We start from the raw sequence: 19,357 nt of genomic DNA, 5'->3' as shown, positions 1-19,357 counted from the left end.
AATTTGAACATCAACTCAATTTATCAGTCAATTTATTTCAATAATGTTTCAGAAAGTGAAACTTGTAAATTAGTTTACCACACACACACTCATATTTTAAGCCCATATTTCCAGTTGCATACAAGGCAGCAAAGCTTAAAGGGATAATTGAAAAGACAAAATGCAGTATTTCACTCCAAGAATATTGCGATCAACTACACAATTTTATAAACACGTGTTGGCCTTCTGAAAAGAGTATTAAAATGAGGAAAAGGGATGCTTTGGAAATCTCACCCATTGCAGCCCTATGTAGAATGAATCTTGATAAATTATGTGGATGTTTTAGGTTAACAGTGGAGACAAACTTAAACTAATATTCCAACCTATTTCTAACATTGAACTCTATCCTGAAGAGAGAAAAAACAACACTGTATTCCCACATTTTTCATTGAAGACTTTATTTAAATTCTGACGCAGCGGTCTCATGAGGGAAAACAAGCAAGCTGCACAGACAACATAACCACTAAATGAATGACAGAACTGTGGACGATTGCTGACCTGTATCATCTCAACGCACAATGCGGTGACGCTCATCCATCCCTTTTCTGTAACGCTTATCCTCACTAGGGTCATGTGTGAACTGGAGCCTATCCTAGACAACTTTGGGCGAGAGATGGGATAACACTCTGGTTGCCAACCAATCGCAGGGTGTGTGTGTAGACATAACCAACCATTCACATTTAAAGAAAAAAAACAGAATGACAACCACATGCAATTAACTTTCTTACACACAGTTTTTTTAAAACATAAATGCAAAAACCCAAGCTCACTACATTGTTTATGCCACCATGGGGAATTTGCGGAACTTGAAGACACTTCATGCTGAAAGGATTTGTATGTATACAGATTTTAGTTTCTGTGACAGACACATCTTTCCATATTCTTGGCCTGGGATATGTTCGGTTTCTTGTAAATCACTGGTGTTTGCCGGAAATATTCTTTGTCTAAATTCAGCCAGGTTCCAATCTTTTCTACAAATCTTACAATTAAACACTCCCCAATGGATTTTATTTTTTACAAATTATTGACGAATTTGAAGTATTGCCAATTGTAATTGATTTGGACATGAAAAAGATTTAAGGATTTTTCGGTTTTCCTCCAGTAATTTTAAAAGAGGCGTGTGATTTTAATTTTTTTTATTTTATTTTAAACAAGAAACAGTATATTCAATAATGTCTATGCATTACACATGAAACATTAACTGAAAAGAGCACAGTATTTTCTTTGCGTTTCAGTTTACTCAGACAATCCTACTTCTTTAAATTGAGTTTACATTTTGAAACGGAAGCTGGCTACTTTTTGGGTGCTATCCCTTTCTCTTTCTGAAATTTGGCAATCTGGTTAAAGATGTTCAACAGGTCTGCAGGAAGGTCTTTTTTAGACATTCCCTCGGGCACCGAGATCTCTTCGCATTGCTCATCTTGGACTTCAGCTGCATTTGAATTGTTCCACGCTGGTCCCTCTTCTTCCGCACTAAATTCCTTCTCCTTGTGTGTTTCGTCTTCATCACCTCTAAAGGAATTACCTCTGGGAACATCTTTTCTGGAAAACGCTGACTCCGACGACGAGCAGGATACTTTGCGATTCCTCTCATCCAAGCTACTTCTTTTAGGAAAACTATTTCCTTTATCCCCATTCCCTCTTTCTTTGCACCATTGACTACTTTTAGATCTATTGCTTTCATCTGAACTTACGCTACAACTCTTCCTCCTTTTTCCTTCCTTATCCTTTGTTTCTCTTCCTCTGTGTGATGAAAACTCACACTCTTCATCTTCTGAGCTTTCTGACAAAGAATACACGCAGATTCTTGGGCCATTGCCTTCTTGACTCTTCTTGCTTGTCTCACCCTGCTCCTCATCTAATGCTCCAAAATTCTCCCATGCTTGCTGGTTGAGGAAAGTGGCCGAGGTATTGTGAGGAGCTGGATACCACTCCAGCTCCTCGTCCTCCTCCCTTTTTTTCACTCGCTTACCCTCATCGCTCCTCTTACTGCCCTCCCTTGAGAGCCTACGATGGTGTTTGCCTTCTCGCCCTGACTTCCTCTTTCGCTTTTTCTTTTTTTTGGATCTCCTGCGAGAGGATGAGGACGAAGAGCTGGAGGATTTAGTGGAGGAAGAGGATGACGAGGAGGTGGTTGATCTCTTTCGTTTTCGTTTCATCCTGGCCAGAAGAAATAGGCTGAGGACTATTCAATTTATGAAAATGCTTATATTTCATCAGTCCAAGCATAGTAAACAAGCTTTCTTCTTACAGTTACAGAACTCACCTCTTATCTTCTTTTAAGATCTTACGCAATTTCTCAGCACTGCTTTGACTGCTCTTGGCTTTCTCTTCTACTTCTTTGGCAATCGCGTCTTCCCGCAGGCGAATCGAATTCTTTATGCCCGCCAGGCGATAAAATTCAAGCAACAATAACAGCAATCCACACAGAAATGTAAAAACACGGTGACCCCCGTCAATTCGTTATGGATGAATCGTGTACAGTGCAACGCAAACAATGTGATTTTTTAAATGTTTTTACCATGGAACAGTGGCGCAATCCAAAATGTGAGAGAGGACAGATAGTTAGACGGATGTATGAGCAGATACATAAGATTCACACATGTTACCATTTGTTGATTGATCATGGACAAGGGATGAAGCAGTTTGCAGAGGTGTCAATCATTTTCCAGAGTTTAATCCCCCCACGTGACAAAGGCCGTGGCAGTCAGGAGGTCAAGTCCCAGAGTCGCAATCATATGAACACACACGAAACATCTCATCAGTATTACAAACCACAAGGACAAAACAAACATTCTAATGCAAGACTAAGATTTGTTGTTCTATTGCAGGAACAGGCACACATACCATAAAGTCTCTGAGTGTTGAGGCCCACCCACCTGTATGGTCTCTGTGATTTTTTTCAAAGCCTCCTGGGCCTCGGGGTAGGCATCATCCAGAGAAAGAGCTCTTCTGTACACTCCTTCTGCTGTGACAAGTTTCTCTTGTTCTTCAAGTCTACAGATGAAAAACAATGAGTGGCACATGTTTAACATGATGGTATTTCCTTTGTGGGACCTTCAAACTAAGTTTTGTAGCTAGATAGTTTTTTTTTTTTTTTTTTAAATAGTTTAAAACAAATATGCCCATTGGAATGACTAATGGGCTTATTTGACACAACAAATAATAATGAGATGCATTTCTAACTGAACAAAAGTGATACCATCCATTGGGGTAAAGTCTAAACTGCATAAATTGGAACCATATTTGAAGCCCTTGCTTGTCGAAAACAGCAATTTTGCGATTTTGGCACATAAAGAGTTAACAGTCTGCAAATTTTATTTTTTTCCATTTTTTTAATCTTTGACCTAGTACCACAAATGCACAACTTACTGTTTTCCTCTCTCAACTAGTGTTTGGCAAAGGTACTTCTTGGCATTGCGGTGATCTGGACAGGTTTCCAAGGCCAATTCAAAGTTGGATATTGCCTTCATGATGACTCCTTTATTAGCATACCTAAGAATAAAAACCGATCAGTTAAAAACCAAACAAACATCCTGTTTTTCAAAATAGACAATGAAGAATATGACATATTTTACTCCATTTTATTGTAGCTGTTTCATTTTGATATAGTACCACTGTAGGATTAAAACCATTGTTCTCAACTCAATTACAATGAACAAAAGGTCTTTGTCTGAGTTTCTACTTCAAGGTGTGGTCCAGGTGTCAAGTGGTCCAGATGAAACCGTCAAAGGACACAAAGGATTCCCCGCGGAGAAGGCGACCCAGGCCAGACGTGGATTCACGGGCAAGCAGATTCCAGGAGAGGACACCCCTCCAGAACGTCGTGGGACAGTCCACATATCATTAAAATCAGCGAATGAATATTCATCTTTGTTATACTATAATTGGGCAAACGCGGGTTTGGACTTTAGTCTCTTTAATCCTCCACTGAAGCACGGCGACGCTCAGCTGGTTTTATATTTGGGAAAGGGACCCGGAGCTCTTTAAGGATCAATATCAGGAATAAATCATCTGTGGAGTAACTCGCAAACCCTGGTCTCTTCCTTCGATGCTGAACACGCACAGTTGTTAGACGGGATCAGACTGAGTTAAGGAATTAGGGATAGGTGCTAAAACTGTACGTCTAACAACATTTATCAGGATGCTGTAAAGTTTATATCAGTGATTATTTATGACATTTTTTGGCCCATGTTAAAATGTGTTTTAAAATCTACAATTGGCTCGAAACCAGCATGTATAATTTCAAAACTAACCATAAATACGTTAATATTCTTAGAGATTTAGTGACGCTAGAACATGCCGTCGTTTAAAATAGAAAACATATTACATCTAATATGTATTTAAAAGAATGAACCGCAAAATAACTGAAACATCAGTTAATACCATAATGCAAAATAGTCTTAGTCAGGGGTCGTCAACCATAGGTTCGGGAACCGCAGGCAACTCTCTTGCGCTGCCCTTGTGACTCCCCGGAGCTTTTTCAAAAATGTTTGAAAATGGGGGGGATAAATATATATATTTTTGTTTTAATAGGGTTTCTGTAGGACAAACATTCTTAACATTTTCTAATGCTGTAAGAATGTGTAGAATGAATATTAAAGCCCAACATTTCTTTTTGTGTCATAACCTGCGGCACCCGTTAATATCAGCAGGGCGGGATGCTGTGCAGGTGCCTGTTGTAAACAAACCGGCGGCCGTGTGATGGGCTATGGATGCCAAGGGAACTGAGAAAATCTGAGGATTCAACATTTCTTGGACTGAATCATTTAAATTCATTGCCAATGGGGAAGGATTGCCTGAATGTTCACTTTGTAGTAAGTTGTGGAGTCATGCGGAAAGACATTTCTAGGTAAGGCATGCTACATTTGCAGCAGAGTACCTCTTTCGGAAAGAGAGAAAAAGTGTGATTACAATAATTCTGGAGAAATTAGAGGAGCACAAAAGTAGATTTTAGAAGTGGAATGTATCTCCAAACTCTACCACTATCGTTCACAGATGAAGAAAAGTCACATTATGCACGTTCCATTTTGTTGTTGTTTTTATCGAATTCTCAAAATTCAAATGATATCAAAAATTGAATTTCTTTACTGCTTTTCTTGAATTTCATCAATGCAATAAACTTGAGGCGGCATCGAAGAACAGATTCGTTATTCTCTGCAGAATGCACTGCAGGGAAAATCAACATTTAATCAAGAATGGTTATGATGTATTTGTCATTTTGATAGTAGGCTAATATAGATACACGCGGCATGTGTTGCCTTCATTATAAGAGTTACATAAGGCCATGGTCATTGTCGACGTCAGTGCGGGATCCTGCGTGCAGTTTGCCCAAATCTATATAACTAAAGATCTTTCTCTATATATAAATACACAGTATCACATGTTGTAAAATGTATATCATTGTGTATTCAATACGGATACAACACACTGTTCTTATACAGACAACAATATACCCTATTCTGGCACACTGTACCCTTATGGTACAGATTAATTGAGAATATTATGTTGTCATTCAATTTTCGTACCACTTATCCTCACAAGTGTTGTAGGAGTGCCTGAGCCTAGCCTAGACAACAGTGAGTAGTAGGTGGGGGACACCGTGAATCGATTGCCAGCCAATCACAGGGCACAAAGAGAGGAACACGCTCATACCTAGGGTCAATTTAGAGCAGGGGTCTCAAACTTGCGGCCCGCGGGCCAACTGCGGCCCGCGGGACGATAATTTGCGGCCCCCGTCTTAATATGAAAGTTCGATTTTTTTATTTTTTATTTTTTATTTTTTTATTTTTTTTTTTTTTTAATTATTTTTTTTTTATTTTATTTTTTACCCCTTTCCCCATGATGGCGCCGTTTAAGTGGCAGCCAGTGGCAGTAGCTCTGTCCACTCATGTTTTTCTTGTTTTACAGCATGTTTTACATGAAAAATTAGAGGGAACATTGACATGCACCTGCTTGTGGCAGGTGTGATACTGGTGTGCCGATAGCGAGCAATGATGATGTCGTGACCGGATGATTCGCCTAAAGACGTTTCGCCGACGGACGTTTGACAGACGGACAGGTCGTACTAGTATTTGTTAGTTTAATGATTAAATACAAATACTAGTATTTGTATTTAATCATTAAACGCTGTTTTCAGCTGGATTTGACCGAATTTGAGAGCGTTTTGAGCCGTTTGGCGAATGGACGTCTATAGACGTTTTTTTGCCTCCATCGCGATATCATCCAGTATTTGTATTTAATCATTAAATGCTGTTTTAGGATGGATTTGACCCGATTGCTGTCATTTTACGGCTCGGTTCTGCTACATCTGCCTGCCCAAGAGTGCTTATTCCCGGACTGCCATTGATGGTAGACGAACATTGATTTTTACTATAATTTGGACAACACCGGCGGCGGGCCGGATTAAAAATCCTAACGGGCCGTATATGGCCCGCGGGCCGAGGTTGAAAAACTTGTACACACACGATCCGGCGGGGCGAGCGTTCGAATCCCGTTTCGGCGAAACCTCCGTTCGGCCGAATGAACGTTCGGTGGAACGTCCATTCGGCGACCTGCCAGTCTGTCAAACGTCCGTCGGCGAAACGTCTTTAGGCGAATCATCCGAGTACCGATGATGTCGCTCACACTGGTACTCAGTGCGCTCAGGGAGGTTGTCTTTCTGCTCAGACCAACAAAAAATTAGAGGGAACTTTGGTTCGGAGCTGAATGAACCAATCACGGTGAGGTATACGGCTCTGGAGGGCGGGACATCGGCCGGGCTGTCCAGTGCCTCGCTCACTCACTCATTCATTCCTCCAATCAGCTGGGCGGAGGAGAAGCAGTGAGGCCGATCACTCCGCTCGGCGCGCACACTCCTCCGCTGCTCTCAGCATAGAACTGAATGAGGCGCTATGATCCGTGATCCAGCCTGTGTCAGTGTCTGTAGCCATCTCCGCGATTGAAACGGAGAGCGAAAGTGCACATGCGCCACAAACCCGCGCGACTGAATGTGAAAGATCAACCCAAGACTCATTCCAAGTGGAAAAACATATTACAGAGCCCCAGAGATGTCTCTTTCAAAGCCTGCCATGAAGAGAAAGGTCGGTGATGAGCACAGACAGTTTCAAGAAAAGTGGGGAGTGCAATATTTCTTTGTTGAACACAGGGGCACCCCGACGTGTCTCATTTACACTGAAAAAGTTGCGGTGCACAAGGAATACAATTTGAAACGTAATTGTACTATGAGACATGCTGAGGAGTACGAAAAATACCAGGGAGATGAGAGAGCCAACCAGGTTGCCAGTCTTAAAACACGTCTTCTGAGGCAACAGGATCTCTTCAAGAAGGCTACCAAAGACAGTAATGCAGCAGTCAAAGCTAGCTACGCCGTTTGTGAGTTGATTGATCCTGTGCTAAGTGATCCCAAATGGCTCATGGACTTGGCTTTTCTTGTTGATATCACACATGAGCTTAATGTACTGAACAAGAAGCTACAAGGCCAGGGGCAACTTGTCAGTGCTGCCTATGACAACGTGAGAGCATTCTGCACTAAACTTGTGTTATGGAAAGCCCAGCTCTCTCAGACAAACCTTTGCCATTTCCCAGCATGCAAGGCTCTCGTGGATGCAGGCACACCATTCAGTGGTGAGAAGTATGTTGAGGCCATTTCGAAGCTACAGGAGGAATTTGATCACAGATTTGCAGACATCAAGACACACAAAGCCACATTTCAAATTTTTGCGGACCCCTTCTCCTTTTGATGTACAAAATGCCCCTCCTGAGCTTCAAATGGAGCTCATTGACCTGCAGTGCAACTCTGCACTCAAAGCCAAGTTCAGGGAGGTGAGTGGAGAAGCAGACAAGCTTGGGCAATTTTTGAGAGAGTTGACCCCCAGCTTCCCTGAACTTTCCCGAAGGTTCAAGCGGACCATGTGCCTTTTTGGGAGCACATACTTGTGTGAGAAGCTCTTCTCCACCTTGAACTTCAATAAGTCCAAGTACAGGTCCAGACTTACTGATGAGCATCTTCAAGCTCTACTGAGGGTCTCCACTGCTTCCTCCCTCAAGCCAAATGTGACTATGTGAGAAGAAGCGCTGCCAGGTCTCTAGCAGCAAGGAGTAGGCAAAAGAAGCCGTGTTCAGAATATTTCATGTTCAATGTTCCATTCAAGTTCAGAAAGTTAAAGGTTAAAGAGCTGTTAATACAGACATTTGAAACGGAATAAAAATAATTCATTTTTTCTACTTAGCCAGCCAGTGTATATCTACTGTATGCTCATTAGTATTATTTGGTTTTATATTACTGATTGATTTATTTTTTATTCATCTTTAAGTTAATTTATTTAATTCATTATTTTTTGTTAAAAAATAAAGATATTTGATAACGTTGGAAAGTTTTATCAGTGCTTTTCTTGTGGAAATCCTGATGCGGCCCAGTCTCACCCAGACTCGGCCTCTAGCGGCCCCCAGGTAAATTGAGTTCGAGACCCCTGATTTAGAGTGTACAACCAGACTACCACGGCCTGGCGGCTGAGTGGCTAGCGCGTCGGCCTCACAGTGGGGGGACCTGGGTTCAAATCCAGGTCGGTACACCCATGTGGAGTTTGCATGTACTCCTCGGGCCTGCGTGTTTTTTCTCCAGGTACTCTGGTTTCCTCCCACATTCCAAAGACATGCATAGTAGGCTGGTTGGACACTCTAAATTGCCCCTAGGTATGAGTGTCAGCGTGAATGGCTGTTTTTTCTCCTTGTGCCCTGCGATTGGCTGGCCACCAATTCAGGGTGTCTGCCGCCTCTGGCCCGAAGTTGGCTGGGATAGGCTCCAGCACCCCCCGCAACCCTAGTGAGGATGTGGGAAACCCATGCATTCACTAGGAGACCAGGCAAACTCCATGCAGGAATGTTGGAACCCACCAGGTATTGAACCCTGGATCTAGGAACTGTGAGGCGGACTTGCTAACCACTTGACCAACTTTGCAGTAAAAAAATATTAGGTTAAAAAAAATATATGCAAAAAGAAATTTTCAATGAGAATCTTTCACAATATTGCTTATGTAAGCTTGGTAAAAATGTTAAAGACTTTGATTTCAGAATAACTCACAGGGCTCCCCGTGCTACCAAGGCTTCCACGTTATTTGTGTCAATGTCCAAGGCTTTGTTGTACTCATTCATGGCTTCCACATGGCGACCCTGCTTAAAGTGGGCCACACCTGCCTTGACACTGGACAAAATAAACATTGATAAATATATAATATGTCTTACAAGAGACACATACAAAGGAGGAAAAAAACACAATTTGTACCACTTTAAAGCCCATGATGTCGACTGCTGCTTCCGGATGATGGAGGCAAAATCCTCTTTAACAAAAAGTTTGCTGTGAGGAGAGTGAAATATGAAACAATTGATTTGGACATCATAGTAATATAAAAAGATAGTCTCACAACATATTAAAAATCAATAAAACAGCACCAGCACCCACAGGTGAGGAAGTCATTTACCTTTGTAGCCCTCTCATCATTGATGGAGGATGGATGTCACTGACACCAATGTTCTCTAGCAGGTAGTCCACCACAGAGGGGTTGTGGTAGCCATGGCAACTCCTCAATATATGCCCATATGTCTTACTGGAATCACTAGCTGCACCAACACTCCGACTGAGACAAGGTTGCCTTGGTTAATCTCAAAATTTAAGCATTATCCACTTTGTTGTATAATATTCACATGAGTTTAAGTTTTAGTTATTCTTAATATCTTGGCCTTACTCGTATTGTGCGGGTAGCTCTTCCCTTGTCATTACTCCCAATTGGATACTCTGTGATCCGGGAGTTATGGATGCTTGAAGAAGAGATACAGTTATTTTTTCCTGATAGCGGTCAATGTCTTTCACTCCACCTAGAGAAAAAAAATTAAACATCATTGAATGTATTTCATTGTTTGTTTGTTGAATAGTCTGATGCAATGCTATACTGAAAGTTATCCTGATGGTAAAATGAAACTGGTCTTGCATCTGAATAGGATTCATTCTCATACAATAAGTCTCAAATTTCCACCAAATAGACATGCACTGTGTGACTTGCTAACTTTTAATTAACCGAGTCATTTAAAAAAATAAAAGGATGGGAAAAAAGAGTTATTGAAAGAAGACCACAATAGATTTGGCACCATTGTTGCCAAATTGAAGGAAGTTATCGCTGGAAACGCTAATGTGCATTGTGAACAAATATTTAAGCATTTGGTTGGTTGATAAAGAAAACCTTAAGGGGCTATCAATCCTATCAGATGTTATTGTTAAAACCAATATAATAAAAGCAGTCACCTCTTATTAAGTCCCCAATTTGGTAGTAGGACAAAGGATCATCATGGCTGCCTGATGAAGGAATTTCTTTTATGTGACACAGAGCCTGCAATTAAAAAGACAAAAAAAAAGATTTGTTTAACTAAAATTCAAAGGCTTCAACATGACTGGTTTACTTTCAGGTGAATGTTGTGTCAACCCTACAGTCATTGGCACAGATTTATTCTTGTGTATAACAACTTAAGCAGAAGGCTGACATGGGCCTCTGTACATCGAGACTGTTGGCTTACCGATAACTCCAGGTCTTCTATGTCTCTGTTCAACCCTCCTGCCATGCAAATAAGCGTAAGAAAGAAGCCATATTCTCGAATATTGTTGATCCTTCCCACCACAATGTCTCCTCTTTCTATATCCCTATAAAACATGGCTCTTCTCTCCTCATAAGGCACCTCCATGAATAACTCCAGGGGGGGCATGACAGCGTAAGCCTCTGCAAAGATTAAAAAATGTAATGGAGTTACCTTGCTGTTGGAGGTTGCAAGTAATTATTTATATTCCGCATCAATTGATTGACAAACAATCAAATCTATGAGAGGTATAATTCCAGTTGCACGTATTTGTGCCCAAATTCTTTTCAGAGTTGTATGGCAGATAGTACAGTGGTACCTCGTCTACGACCGCTCGTCATACAAAATGCTCGTCTTACGGGGGAAATTTCGATCGGATAATTCGCCCGTGATGCGGTCAAAATTTCGTGATGCGACCAAGCCAGGTGGCCATGGCATTTTTTTTTGCATATCTTTCGTGTGTAACAATATTTACGAGCACCGGATGAGTTATTCAGACCATGAAACGCACAACGCGCATGCACGGGGAAAAGAGGGCTTTCTGGGTAATGAAGTATACATGTGCACACAACGGCGACAGGCAATGGCACTCAGAATAAAACTTTACCCACAATCAATACGTGGGTAAGCTCAACTGCTGCATTTCCTGTTATTTTTATCTAATACGAGGAGTATTATATTACTTCTCGTTGGCTGCTCATAAGAACATCAGGGGCACTGGCTCGCAACAGCATCCCCGGTAGCAACTCTATCATAGGCGCCGTTCGAGGGGATGCGAACACAGATGCTACAAGCTAAAAGGATCCGCTAGCCAGCGCCCCCGAAGCTCCCATGAGCAGCGGATCGATCGCTGATAAAAGACTCCTGCTCGTTGGCTGCTCATAAGAACATCAGGGGCACTGGCTCGCAACAGCATCCCCGGTAGCAACTCTATCATAGGCGCCGTTCGAGGGGATGCGAAACAGATGCTACAAGCTAAAAGGAGCCGCTAGCCAGCGCCCCCGAAGCTCCCATGGCAAGTGGTCGTGCGTTATCCGATTGTGAGGACATTTGTGTGCATCATTTTCGGAATATTTTGAAGGGAATAGTACGACAGCGAACGTGAGGGTGGAGTGTTTGTTCCGTTTACGAGTGCGTTGTGTGGAGAGAAAAAAAACGAAGCCCCCCCGCCCCTTTTGTGCCCCTCTCCCCTTGGCGAAATCCGCCCAATTTTAGTTAGATTAAACACTTTATTTCTATTAAACCATTAGTTATGTGTTACTTTGTTAATAGATGGGGAATTAGAAGAAATAAAACATTTTTCCAATCCAATATCCTGTTTTTGGTGTTTTTTCAGAGGGCTGGAACGAATTAATTTTTTTTCCATTCATTTCAATGGGAAACGTCCGCTCGAGTTACGAGAACCTCGTCATACGATCTCAGTCTCGGAACGGATTACGCTCGTATGTCGAGGTACCACTGTACTTTTTTTCAGTTGACAGGAAGCCCTCGGAAATCTTTTTTTTGTCTGTCTACTAACATATAATAGGAAAAAGTTACTGTAGCACTTTTTCACAATATTTATTTTGAGTCAAAAATGATTGAGATACTTTGGCAGCAATTGTTGCAACAGGTGACTTACATTTGTTGTTGCTACTTTTCATACCAGTCAACCTGACGAATGCGCTTACAAAATAGTAGAAAGATAATCTTACAGCATTTCAGATCGTGAGGTAAACAAAAAGAATACCGCATTTTCACACCTATCTCGCACTTAAGTCTAAAATTTTCTCAAAAATGGTTGATGCGCCGAAACGGTCGGTGCGTTTTGTCTGTGCACTAAATTCAATTTTTGTACCCAGCGAACGTTCACCCTAAAAATAGCCTCCCCGCGCATTCCAAGCATTACGGTAAATCCATTCAAACCATCCCAGGAGAGTGGCAAGGCATTTGACTTCCATGTGCTTGCAGCGCTTTTAACCCTCAAAAACACTCTAAATACTTAAAGAAACAGCATATCAGAGCTATACGGAGGAAATGCCTGGCGTGAATGAAAACACAATGCGGGTGTGAATGATTGGAAAATTGACTGAAGCCATGGATCGAACACAATTTAACAGCTTTGCTAAAGGATTGCTAATGGATTGCTAGCGGATTGCTAGCGGATTGCTAGCGGATGGCCAACATTGTAGTTCGGGCAGGCAGCGTCGAACGAGTTACGTGACGATTTGGAATGAATTGTTGATGCCTATACAACAGCGAGGAGAAAAAAAGGCTTGGGAGTGATACATGTCGCGAGTTACAATGGATTGTGGATGACTGGGCTCAAGTGTTGGCCAGCACTGTTCGAGCTTTCGCCAAAGCTGGAATCAAGTTCCCGGAATAAACGCCGAACTCTTTATATCAGTGTATCTTTGACCTCAATAAAGCATTATCAAACTTGGTTTTGCTTGTGCCGTCTATAAAAAAACACACTAATGCCTAGCGTAACATACGCTAGCATCTAGCCTAACATACGCTAGCGGATAGCGTAACATATGCTAGCAGCTAGCCTAACATACGCTAGCGGATATCGCAACATACGCTAGCAGCTAGCATAACAAAGGTACGCTAGCGGCTAGCATAAACATAGGTACGCTAGCGGCTAGCTTAACATAGGTACACTAGCGGGTAGCTTAACATAGGTACCCCAGTGCGTTCAACACCATTCAGCCGGTCCTACTGAGAGGGAAACTGGAAGAGGCTGGAGTAAGGAACCACCTAGCCGCATGGATCATCCACTTCCTCACTGACAGACCACAATATGTGAGACTCCAGGACTGTACGTCTGATGTGGTAGCTTGCAGCACGGGGGCCCCACAAGGCACAGTGCTCTCCCCACTCCTTTTCTCCCTCTACACATCGGACTTAAAACATAATACGGACACCTGCCACCTCCAGAAGTTCTCTGACGACACAGCTATTGTTGGACGAGTGACGGACGGGAACGACCTGGTGTACAGGGGAGTCATCACAGCCTTTGTTGACTGGTGTAGGCAAAACCACCTCTACATCAACACCAGTAAGACAAAGGAAATGGTCATCGATTTTCGGAGGAATCCTCAACAGACCACTCAGGTGAACATCCAGGGTACAGACATTGAAATCGTGGAGAATTTTAAGTACCTGGGTGTTCACCTCAACAACAAACTAGACTGGTCCACAAACATAGATGCCCTGTACAAAAGGGGCCAGAGCCGCCTCTACCTACTGAGGAGTCTACGGTCCTTTGGAGTGTACAGGACACTGCTGAGGACTTTCTACGACACTGTGGTGGCATCTACAGTGTTTTATGCAGTGCTTTGTTGGGGATGCGGGAGCACGGAGAGGGACAGGAACAGGCTGAATAAGCTGATCAGGAGGGCCAGCTCTGTTCTGGGCTGTCCTCTGGACTCTGTGGAGGAAGTGGGAGCGGAGAATGCTGACCAGGATGATGTCCATCATGGACAGCACCTCCCACCCCCTGCATGAGTATGTGGAGTCCCTCCGAAGCTCCTTTAGCAATAGACTGCGGCACCCTCATTGCAGGAAGGAGTGCTTCCGCAGATCCTTCCTCCCATCAGCTGTCAGGCTCTTTAACAAAAAAATGGCTGAGTGTTAAGACCTACCGTATGCATGCATGTACATTTATGTGTATGTATGTATATATGTGCTAAGCAACATGCTTATTTATTTATATATTTATTCATTAACTTACTTATTACCTATCTATTTATGTCTACAATGCCTTTCCTATTCCTGCATCCTCACCCTCTTGCTACTGTGACAACGAAATTTCCCGAATACGGGATGAATAAAGTTATCCAATAAGTATCCAATAGTGGCTAGCATAACATACGCTAGGCTAGTGTCATGCTAGCGCCTTATCGGACGAGGCATCCAACGTATTGAGAAAAAACAGAAAATATACCCGGAAATTAGACTGCGCCCTATATCACGGTGCGCTTTATAGGTGTGAAAATACGGTACTTAAAAGTTTGAATAAGGAGGTGAGTAATTTATTTATTCACAGAAGTTTGAGGTTTCAAATTTGAAACAAACAAGATGTGATAGTTATCGTGATAATGATCAATATCGACTGATTTTTTTATCGTGATAACAATTTTTGTCATATCGACCAGCATTACTAAAAACATGTATAAACGCTACTTGCGTCTGGCCAGTCAGAACACGTTTAACTACAGATAAAGGGTAAGATGGCGGCGCCCTGAGCGAGCAATGGCAGGCACAAGTCAGTGAGTTTTTTCACGTTTTATGCAAGATGTTTTTTTTCTTCTTGAATTTCAATCATAGACAGCTTCTCATCTCATTTCTTCAACGGCTTTATCCTCACTAGGGTCGTGGGGGGTACTGGAGCCTATCCCAGCCAACTTCGGGCCAGAGGCGGCAGACACCCTGAATTGGTGGCCAGCCAATCGCAGGGGACAAGGAGACAAACAGCCATTCACGCTGACACTCATACCTAGGGGCAATTTAGAGTGTCCAATCAGCCAACCATGCTTGTCTTTGGAATGTGGGAGGAAACCCAAGTACCCGGAGAAAACCCACGCAGGCCCGGGAGAACATGCAAACTCCACACAGCAGGACCGACCTGGATTTGAACACAGGTCCCCCACTGTGAGGCCGACGAGCTAACCATTCAGCCGCCGGGCCGTCCTCAGTCATAGACATCAAAATATTTTTTTAGCATTTTATCTGTTTATCTTTTCTCTATTTTGAAATAAGTGACCGTATCGGCGGGATTGTCTTGCTTAACGGCGTTTCGTCTTTGTCACCTTCCAGTTTCTTGCATGTCAAGTCTAATTTGTGCCTATATAAGCCGTACCCTTGATTCAGTCATCATTTTTTTAGTTAAAAATACAACTTATATGCGAGAAAACATGGTAATTCAGTTCTGAAAGGAAAAAAATATTTAAAATGAATAAATAAATGAAGTGTTGGTACTGTATCAGCATCGGCCGATACCACATAGGTAGGTGTTGAAATCGGGAGCTGAAAGATTGTGTCGGTACCAGACTACAGTGGTACCTCGACATATGAGTGGCCCGACATACGAGCAATTCGAGATACGAGTAAAATTTTGGGCAAATATTTATCTTGAGATACGAGACAAATTTTTATATACGAGCAGACAGCGGACGTGAGATGCTGCTCAAAAGAACATTAAGGGCACTGTCTCTCTCCCCACAACTCCCTCATGTAATGTTTCTGGTTGAAACTCCCTCTTTGCAATGTCTCTGCGAGCACTGGGTGGAGCGTTGCATTTTTTTCAGTTTTTTTCCCCCGTTAGTCAGTGCGAATATACGAGCTCAGTCCCGGAACGAATTAAACTCGTATCTCGAGGTACCACTGTAGTTATAACAATGCTGCAAATCAAAGTGCAATAAAAACATGGAAAACCTGCAGGCTCCTCTCCTCCATATTCCTCTTCTTTAGGAATTGCAGTCTTCCATGATGGACTGAAAAGAATGTCAGCCTTCCTCGCTATGAACTGCTCAACGAGAGGGTTTCTCTGCTCTTCATCATATCTGTGAAGGTAGACCAACAACTTAAATCCATATACCATAGTCTATCAGATGCAGAGGAAGGGCACATAAACTATCATGGCAAGGTTTTCTAACTGATTTTGAATATGTTTAACAAGTTTCAATGGAAAATAAGAAGTAGGCAGGGAACTACAAACTGTTTTGATGTCTCTACTATTGGGTTCAACGTACAATTTGTTATCAACAAATAATGTTCATGGGTTTTGGATGTTCGTGGGAAAGTTGGACGTTTTTTTATATAAATATATGTATATATTTAATTTAAATAGATTTCATTAGTTTAACACCACCCGATTTGTGTATATTAACTGGAATCAGTAAGAATGCTTCATAGGCCAATAGTGAGACATTCATTCCAGAATTTGATGATTTTAAGCCACCAGCAAACATCCTAACACATGCAGACCAAATATCCATATAAAAAAGGAGTGCCAGTTCATAATGGCCACCAATGCTTTAAACTTAGCTACAGTAGCTAATAGCTTTGGACTTACCCCTCAAATGCAGCCTTGCACAGATCAGTCACCACGGCCTGAAAATCGGGATTTTCAGTCTGCTCACATTTCAATTTGTTGAACAATGACTTTCCGTGATAAGTCAGACATTGCCTCAACAAGTCTCTATCCATTTTAGGCTCTAGAATTACATTGTATTGTAGGTGAAAAGAGTAACGATGGCAAGAATTCGTGCAAAATAATAGAATAGTATGGGTCTAGCGATCTAGTAGATTTCAAATTTTCATATTTTCAAACTAGCATGATTAGCAGTACAAAGTCTCGCGCTTATAAGAACGCGTTGTGCATGTGTTTGCTATCTTCGTTTTGAAAACACACGCAGTACACCGTACGCAGTAGAGGATAAGCGTCATTCGATCTAATAAGACTTTAACTTGCCGAGAAATAAACACTTTTTTCCTATACCGAAGAAACACGCTGCTAATGTGTTCACTGCTTGCCGGAACCACACAAACTGATAGGTCACCGAGCATGCGCATTGCGCACATCATAACAGACGCGTCAAATAAATCAACCCTCAAAATATATTTTTCTTTTTTTATCTCTTTCTCTTTCTCTCTTTTTCTTTCTTTTTCTCTCTATTTTCTCTCTCTCGCTCCCTCTCCTTAATGTTTACATAAATTATTTATTAATACATTTTTTATTTACTTCGACTCTAAAACAATTATGTTTCGGATATAATATAATTATGAATAATGACAATAATTGAATTTAATGCTTTTATTGTCATTATACAAAAATATGTGATAGTTATCGTGATAATTACATAATATAAAATATAAATAATAAAATATATAAGAAAGAAATAATAGATAATAAATACATAAATAATAAAATATAAATATTAGTACACGTAATAATAATAATTATAAAAGCTTAATCCAACAGTCGGTTTCTATTGTAACTCCTCCCTGTTACAATGAGTTTTAATCTGTGCTTTTTTAATGTATCTTTTTGTATATTTGTTGTCTCTCGAACTGCGCATTGAAATTCATAAATTCATTCATTTTCCTTTACGCTTATCCTCACGAGGTTCGCCGGGGGTGCTGGAGATCATGATCTTAGCCCGGGTCTACTTTACTGAATTTTGCTGAGCCACGGACCGTTTCTTTGTAAAATACACCAAAAAAAGTGCAAAAAACTCACAGTTTTAATCCCAATTCGCAGTTGGCGAGAATACTACAGTACTAACTACCAAGTGGAGTAACGAACAAACATCCTCTTCAGTTTGGTTTGCTGTGGTGGTCGGGTTTTTAGTAATCTTTCTTTTTTTGTGAATACGTATTGTGGAGGAAATAGGAAGAACACAAATACTTGGCATGTAAGCCCCTATTTTTTTCCGTGAGTGAACCTAATGAACTGGACACATACAAGGAAGTGGAGCACCCAGTAAGTAGTCTATTCTGTTACTCTGTTCTTTTAATTTGAATATTTTTCTCAAGAACACTTTGACGTAAGGCAGCTGAGTTTTTTCTTTTTCTTTTTAGCTAAACTACAGCAAAATGTACCTGTGTTACATGGTTAGCATGAGGACCAGCTGCCCTAGTAAATTGTATGGGAACCAAAACAATTGCTTTAGCTGGCATTGTTGTCCCGACCGGTGTCGTTGAAAGCGCAGTAAAAAAAATCCTGATTTTAAATGATTAGATGTTTCTCGCCAGGTTATATATATATATATATATATATATATATATATATATATATATATATATATATATATATATACACACATATATACACCATATTTTCACGACTATATGGCGCACCACATTTAAAGGCGCAGTGTCAGTAACGATTGCTATTTTTGTATTTGACACACACAGGACGCACCGCTTTTAAATGTGCGGCCAGGCATGGCAAAACACACCAGCTTAAACATACGGACACACGCTAAAAACACGTTTTTAAAAAGGCAACAGAAGCAAAACTGAGTTCGGTTGTACTTTATTTAGCCATTTTACAATGTACTCACGTCATCATCACCCACAAATCCATCAAAGTCCTCATTTTCTGTGTCCGAATTGAACAATTGTCCAAATGAGTAATCAAAAACGCTGAGTTTTATACGTTCGTCCAGGCGGCCACAATCCATTCGCAAATAGTAGCTAGCGTAACTATCCCTGTGCTGCCTGCCACCCTTCGTAAAGCTGTGTTGATGCCGATGTCCATGCCATAATCCATTCGCAAATAGTAGCTAGCGTAACTAGCCCGGCGCTGCCTGCCACCCTTCGTAAAGCTGTGTTGATGCCGATGTCCAGCGGTTTTCAAGCATCTGTTGTCAGTGCCTTTAACAACAGTGCAAGCGGACACGTTCGTCCAGTCGGCCACAATCCATTCGCAAATAGTGGCGTAACTAGCCTGGCACTTTAGTTAAGCCTCCGGGAGAGACGACAAGCTCAGAGTTCATTTTCGTGACTTGGTTTTTCACCGCTGCTTCGGGGGGCCTTAGAATCCAAACCGAAATTGTTTTGCAATAAACACATGCCCACACTATATACGGGTACCTTGTAGGGGCGTGCCTTTATACATATATACATACATATACCAGTGGCGGTCGGTGCATTTTCTCGTAGCGACTTCAACGTATCAATCCAACCCTCAAAAACTATTTTAAGG

The 19,357-nt window shown here is 41.6% G+C and overlaps 2 protein-coding genes across 5 annotated transcripts in view; one reads left to right on the top strand and one right to left on the bottom strand.

The window, feature by feature from the left end:
• Positions 1-416: 416 nt before the first annotated feature.
• The window catches only part of ttc14 (tetratricopeptide repeat domain 14), a 20,953-nt gene continuing 2,012 nt past the window's right edge, over positions 417-19,357 (bottom strand). For 2 of the 3 annotated variants that reach the window (XM_077607969.1, XM_077607968.1), the window contains 11 exons: positions 16,081-16,208; positions 10,606-10,805; positions 10,337-10,421; positions 9,783-9,912; positions 9,519-9,674; positions 9,323-9,394; positions 9,122-9,241; positions 3,412-3,534; positions 2,919-3,036; positions 2,306-2,415; positions 417-2,199 (listed from right to left, as the gene is read on the bottom strand). In XM_077607969.1, coding sequence (XP_077464095.1) covers positions 1,332-2,199; positions 2,306-2,415; positions 2,919-3,036; positions 3,412-3,534; positions 9,122-9,241; positions 9,323-9,394; positions 9,519-9,674; positions 9,783-9,912; positions 10,337-10,421; positions 10,606-10,791 — 1,968 coding nt within the window. In that variant the 5' untranslated portion in view covers positions 10,792-10,805; positions 16,081-16,208 and the 3' untranslated portion in view covers positions 417-1,331. Of the gene's footprint in view, positions 2,200-2,305; positions 2,416-2,918; positions 3,037-3,411; positions 3,535-9,121; positions 9,242-9,322; positions 9,395-9,518; positions 9,675-9,782; positions 9,913-10,336; positions 10,422-10,605; positions 10,806-16,080; positions 16,209-16,720; positions 17,207-19,357 lie in introns of those variants that run through there. The other variant, XM_077607967.1, reaches the window with a different exon arrangement.
• The window catches only part of LOC144079288 (uncharacterized), a 16,579-nt gene continuing 15,016 nt past the window's right edge, over positions 17,795-19,357 (top strand). For both annotated transcript variants that reach the window (XM_077607963.1, XM_077607955.1), the window contains exon 1: positions 17,795-18,130. The gene's annotated coding sequence lies outside the window, so the exon portion shown is untranslated. The remainder of the gene's footprint in view (positions 18,131-19,357) is intronic.

This window comes from Stigmatopora argus, chromosome 8 (genome assembly GCF_051989625.1).
Source record: "Stigmatopora argus isolate UIUO_Sarg chromosome 8, RoL_Sarg_1.0, whole genome shotgun sequence".
In the NCBI taxonomy this organism is placed as follows: Eukaryota; Metazoa; Chordata; class Actinopteri; order Syngnathiformes; family Syngnathidae; genus Stigmatopora; species Stigmatopora argus.
The sequence above is the reverse complement of the archived record's forward strand: the minus strand, read 5'-3'. Positions and strand labels throughout refer to the sequence as shown.